The following is a 6,319-nucleotide window of genomic DNA, read 5'->3' as shown; positions in this document are numbered from 1 at the left end:
AATGATATAATTTTAGGTTTAGGATCATACTAAAGTTAGAGAAATAGTTATAATTATGGTTATGGTATACCCTACATGACTAAGATTAAACAAGTAGGATTATTATTATGATTTAAATTTTATGGTTATCGTTAGAATCAAGGTCGATTCTAGGGTAAATATATAATGTTTAGAGTTACGATTAGGATTAAATTTACACAAGGGTTAGCATTGTGTTACATGACATTTAGGGTTACCATTGTCGTTATATTTATTTTTTAGATTAGGTTTTTGTCAAGGTTTAATTAGCCTTTAGATTTGGGTGAGGATCAAGGTGAAGTTTATATTAGGGTTCATATCATGACCTAGCCTATTGGAACTAATATTAGGGTTAGCTCATTGAAATTATTATTAGGAGTAAGGTGAAGATTTAAACACATAAGCACACACGAGAACACACTCATGTGTGTGTGTGTGTGTGTGTATAGAACTTAAATTTTAATATATTACAAGTTCATGTCTGTACATTAAATTTTTTAAATGTATGTGTATATCCACAAAATGTACATGCATGCTTATATATACACATACATATGCATATATGTGTGTGTGTACACATAAGTATATATATGCATATATACATTTACATGATATATATATATATATATATATATATATATATATATATATATATATATATATATATATATATATATATATATATATATATATATATATATATATATATATATATATATATATATATATATAGAACTAAAATCATTTAAAATGGGTAAAGAATTGGGAAATAATACCTTTTTCAAAGTCTGATAGTTTCAGATGCCTTTGCATTTTCAATCAAAATTGTAGCCCCACTATCAAAAATGACACGTGGAATGACAATATTTGAGCAAGTTCCATTTTTTTACTAGTTTCGATCGAAACTTTGATAACTAGTTTCGATGAAAACTGGCAAGCCCAAGATTGGGATTAACAAACCTTGGTTGAGCTTGATAGTTTTGATCGAAACTATCTATGTAGTTTCTATCGAAACTATGAGGCACAAAAAGTGTTCATAGAAACTTGAATAATTGTTTGTTTCGATAGAAACTAAATTGTTTCTATTGAAACTTTAAAAATACTTTTTGTCAAAACTAAGAAAAGGAAATTTGGTTGTTGCGCGATTTTGGAGGAATTTCTTCCTCCAAAAAAGTTTAACCCACTATTTGTGGGTTCACCCAAATCATAGAGGTGTAGTCTATTTGAAGAAAACACACTTTCTTTTTAATACTAAATGGAATAATTTAGAAATAAGTACACCAAGTGAGGCACTAGGGAAAAGAGAAAGTGTATCACCTTAGGCAAGAAATTTAAAAATAGGTAAGAGTATATGTAGATGTAATCAATTTTAGGAGGAAAAATATGTGCAATGGATTCAAGGGTTTTTAGATCATATATAGGAAAGTGATATCATGTGGAGGCCATACCATGTAGGGTGCAAGAGTAGTAGGACAAGTAGTTGGACTGCTACATGTTCACAGTCTGCTATTAGTTTGGGAGGTACACATACCTCATTGAGAGGTATAAACCATATAGGGTGAAAATAATAGATATTTGTAAAAGGTTTCAATATATAGTGTGGGATATGCATGTGATTATTAATGATACAAGAATGATAATAATACATATTATATGGAGAAGAAGAAACCAATTGGATTAATTTATAGTTCGAAAAATAGAAGTGATTGTAGGGAGGACTGAAGTAATATGAGAAAAGGTTTAGAGGAGGATAGAGAGAATTCACAAAGGAGCTAACGAAATAGGTTTGGTGGAACTATGAGGAGGGAGAAATAGATGTAGAGTTATTAAGATGGGTAGGGATAAGGAGAGAGGGAGGGAGAAAATATAGTAGAGGATCTTCAAGCTATTAGCAATGGTAGTATGGAAAACAACATAAGGCCATTAATCTCTTTCAACTTAGATGACATAATGTATGCATGATAATAATAAATGCTATGTGGAGAGGGAGAAACCAATTAGAGTAGTTTATAGTTAGGAAAAGTGAAGTGACTGTAGGGAGGATTGAAGTGATAGGAATAGAGGTTTATAGGAGGTTATAGAGAATTCACAATGGAGCTAAAGACAAAGGAATGGTGGAACCATGAGGAGGGAGAGATAAAGGTAGAGTTATTAAGATGGTTAGGGAGAAGGAGAGGAGGGAGAATATATATAGTAGAGGATGAAGGCTAGTAGCAGTAGTAGTAAGGGAAACAATTCAATGCCATTAATCTCTTTCAACTTAGATGACAAAAATGTCAACATTGGAAGGTAAGGATCACCTAGAGGCAAGAGTGATGAATATACATATATTGGGAATTGATTTATAGTCTCAACCTTAGGCATTACAATAGTGATGATGCAATCCTTCAATAGTATAATGTTTTATGACAAGTCATTGGATAACTTCAAAAATTCCAAATGAGTGATTAACTGTCATTAAATACAACAACTAAACCCACAAATATGTGCTAGATTGTCTTAGAATAACTAGTAAAATGAAGTTGATGGGATAAATTTTGAATTAAATTTTTGAAAGTTTAATATTAAGAATTGCAATTATAAAAATGATTTGGATTCAATACAAAGCTACATGTTTCATCTTATATAATAAATATTAAATTCAATATTCAAGATTTAACATGCAAAACTAAATGATGATAAAATCAAAATATATACATTTTATAAATCAAATTTTATAGAAAAATATATTACTTAAATTTATTATTATATTTAATATATCCCAATAAAAATAGAAATCAAACACAACAATGAACATAAATAATCATCATTACAAATATTAATATTTTATTAAACAATTGAATTTTAATGACAAATGAAAACAAATAATAAGCTTTATAACGTGACCATTTTAAATCATTAAAAAGGAAAACTAATAATCTGGAGAACTAGAGATTTTTTCTTGAAATATATTTGGTGTGTACAATATTTATATTGTTCTTTCACGTATGCCCAAAAAAAGCCCAGTTCCTAAAAGAGTGTTATTTTGGGGCAAAAGTCACAAGCCTGAGTAGTACTGTCGATTGAAAGCTATGATATTGAAAGGGAGCTCTTCATGCATCATAAGATACAGTATTTGAGAATAAAAAAAATTTCCTGAACAAAATAGAAAAGACAATTTTGCCAAGCCAAAAATTTACAGTTAGCAGAGTCAATCATGAATTTAACAAAATTAATAATATGATTTAGAGGCAGAAGAAAGATAATTGAGTCACAGAGGAGATCTTGAACAGATCACTTCAAATATCGGCAAGCGCTTTCGATTGATTCGATTCCCAGGTGATAACGGCGTCAAGCTTATTGTGCTCAGCAATTCTTCGAAATCGATTCGCGAAGCACTCAGAATTTCCACTAGATCTGTCGAAATATTGAAATCCTCACCGAAATTGTTCGTTAGACTGAAGCCATGGATATTACGGCACTTCGCACCAGACTCGCATTTTCCCCTCGCCGCGAAAATTTGGCAGATCTGAACAATTCAGTTCGGAGCTTAATTTTAAGAGAAAAATCGTCACATAAAGCTCTGCGAATCATTACCTCAGTTTTGTACTTCGAGTTGCGGATTGGCGCGGTCCGCAGCTCGTCTTTGCCGTGCGCAAACTGTAATGAAAGCAGTAAAATACGCCAGATTTTAGACTGATTGGATATCAAAACCGAAAAAATGCTCTGCCGCGCGTATAATGTAAAGATGACAGTAAATTAACACGCCAAATCTTAGACTGACTGGAAATAATAACCGAAGAAATAATCTAAATCGTAATTGAGGCTCTCGAAATCTGTTATGCAGACGAATTTAAGATCAATAGAAAGTTCATAACATAAAATAACAAATAAATTGTGATATGAATATCAGGATTTAACTTAACTGTGTGATATTCATATCACAATTTGACTAGCTGTGGAAATTATTTCCTACTTATCAATTGATGAGCTTAAGGGGCTTTCTAATGAATGGTTCATAAGGCACAACACTTGGTGAAGGTTTTGCAAATGGGGTTGCAAGCTTTGGGTTTAACTAAGGAGGAAACTCCGTAGTTAAGCGCGCTCAGGTTGGAGTAGTACTGGGATGGGTGACCTCCCGAGAAGTCCCGGTGCTTCACCCCTGTGAGCATCACCTAAATCCAATGAGTGCTAAGTGTTCCATTTATTCTCATGAGAGATGGATTCATGTTGAATCACTACTCATGAAATATGAGTCATCGAGTTTGACTCAAAATCACACAGTTAAATCCTGATATTCATATCACAATTTGACTAGCTGTGGAAATTATCTCCTACTTATCAATTGATGAGCTTAAGGGGCTTTCTAATGAATGGTTCATAAGGCACAACACTTGGTGAAGGTTTTGCAAATGGGGTTGCAAGCTTTGGGTTTAACTAAGGAGGAAACTCTGTAGTTAAGCGCGCTCAGGCTGGAGTAGTACTGGGATGGGTGACCTCCCGGGAAGTCCCGGTGCTTCACCCCTGTGAGCATCACCTAGATCCAATGAGTGCTAAGTGTTCCATTTATTCTCATGAGAGATGGATTCATGTTGAATCACTACTCATGAAATATGGGTCATCGAGTTTGACTCAAAATCACACAGTTAAATTCTGATATTCATATCACAATTTGACTAGCTGTGGAAATTATCTCCTACTTATCAACAAATAAATTGTTAAAGAATTTGTTTATATAGTAGAAATTTAGATCGATCAGAAACAGTTACGGAAAATTTACATAAATCTTTGAGGAAATACTGAAAATTTGTTGTGTAACCTTGCATATTGAGCCGTAGCGACAGCTTCCGCGCTCTTCCCAGAAGCAGCACATTGCGGTCTTGTAAAGGCTCTTCTTAGAGGAGCTGCTGGTGCTTCCGCTAGCGCAGGCGTCGGAGCTGAGAGACTTTTGCTTCCGACGAGCTTCAGGAGTAGAGAAAGAATTTGTTGATAATTCGTTAATCGCAGAGCTGTCGAGTACAAGAACATCTTCACCCTGTCGTACACGCGTGAATTTTGGCAGCATGAAGAGCGGCACTGGTTTGTGCAACGGCGTGCCGAAAGGTGAAGGCGGAAAGCTCTGGTTTCTTAAATTGTCAAAAAATTCAGGTCTTGCCGAATTCGATCGGCTTGCTTGAAGCTCCGGAGACCAGGGAGTAACGATATTCATCGGTTCTATCAATGGATTCCGCAGAGATCTGTAATATTTTGAATGAGGTAAAATATTCTCATATCCCGTTCTTGTATAGCGCAAAAGCCTTGGATCATGTTCCTGGAGCTCAAGATCGCGGGGATCAACGCATGCGTCAAATGCAGGGTGGAGATAAGCATTTGCCGAATTCCGAACGGTTGGAAGCTCCTGCTGCTTTGACATCTGATACGATCTGCCGCTTGAATTGACCGTAGATCCTGTCCCGCTGAAAAACTTCAAAAGCACGGCCGATCTCTGAAACGCAAGAAAAATTTCAGAGAAAAAATTGTCAGCTACGGCCAAATTTTTAACCTCCAGAGCTTCGGATTTGCGTTTCAATTTAACAAAATCAGCATGAAGAACAGACTTATACTCGTAGAAAAGAAAATTCTGAAATTTTAAAATGGAAAGTTCGGGAGCTTCAAATTTGCATATAGCTCAATTTTCACAGACTTGCAAGGAAAGAAAATAAAAAATCAACAGTTCTTTGAAACTCGGCTTCATCACAAAATTTCTGATCACCAAATATATTTGGAAGTCTCGAAACTTTCGAGAAACATTTTAAAACGGTGTCATAGATGACTGGACGAGAAGCTTTAGGTTGCAGAATTGGGGGGAATAGGAAAATTTAAATACCTTGCCAATTTGTTGTTTGTTTGTAAAATACAAAAATTGGAATTAGCATTCACCCATCCTAATTTGACTTCAAAATGAGCGTTACGCTATTTCTTAAAAATGATGGATATTCTTATTCCAATTTTTAATAAATTCAATTTGATGGATTGCCGGTCCGTGACTTTGCCATTTGATTATATTTTATCACTCAAATACATTTGTGTACTATTTTCTCTCTTCATCATAAGATATAAGGTAGGTCAACATTATTTAACATTTAATATGTATTTTGTTTTAAGTGACAAAAAACACTAATATCAAATTTGATATCTTTTCTAAACTTCCATAAAATTATCTTTACAAATAAATCTTGTGTATAGTCTTATAATAAAAATTATGTTGAAAGATCATTTAAATATCATATTAATGATCTTGACTTATTTGTATTTTTTATTTTCTTTAATATATTTATAAAAA

At 33.6% G+C, this 6,319-nt stretch overlaps 1 protein-coding gene across 1 annotated transcript; it reads right to left on the bottom strand.

Moving 5' to 3' along the window:
* Nucleotides 1-2,933: 2,933 nt before the first annotated feature.
* LOC149536066 (uncharacterized) lies at nucleotides 2,934-5,866 on the bottom strand. Its single transcript, XM_089805286.1, has 4 exons — nucleotides 5,681-5,866; nucleotides 4,817-5,482; nucleotides 3,595-3,657; nucleotides 2,934-3,526 (listed from the first exon to the last, which is right to left on the bottom strand). Exons 1-4 carry the CDS (start codon nucleotides 5,729-5,731, stop codon nucleotides 3,269-3,271), a joined length of 1,038 nt encoding a protein of 345 aa, XP_089661412.1. The 5' UTR covers nucleotides 5,732-5,866; the 3' UTR covers nucleotides 2,934-3,268.
* Nucleotides 5,867-6,319: the final 453 nt, after the last annotated feature.

This window comes from Cupressus sempervirens, chromosome 10 (genome assembly GCF_028749045.1).
Source record: "Cupressus sempervirens isolate cs-2001-9-10 chromosome 10, ASM2874904v1, whole genome shotgun sequence".
In the NCBI taxonomy this organism is placed as follows: domain Eukaryota; kingdom Viridiplantae; phylum Streptophyta; class Pinopsida; order Cupressales; family Cupressaceae; genus Cupressus; species Cupressus sempervirens.
Note: the sequence above shows the minus strand (reverse complement) of the source record. Positions and strands in the feature narration are given on the sequence as shown.

Excerpts from the sequence above, each read along its gene's own strand:
- LOC149536066 (XM_089805286.1), bottom strand. The coding sequence starts at position 5,731 with ATGAAGCCGAGTTTCAAAGAACTGTTGATTTTTTATTTTCTTTCCTTG. Across the intron at positions 3,658-4,816 it reads GCTACGGCTCAATATGCAAG|TTTGCGCACGGCAAAGACGA; the intron begins GTTACACAACAA and ends CTTTCATTACAG. Across the intron at positions 3,527-3,594 it reads ACTCGAAGTACAAAACTGAG|ATCTGCCAAATTTTCGCGGC; the intron begins GTAATGATTCGC and ends TGAATTGTTCAG.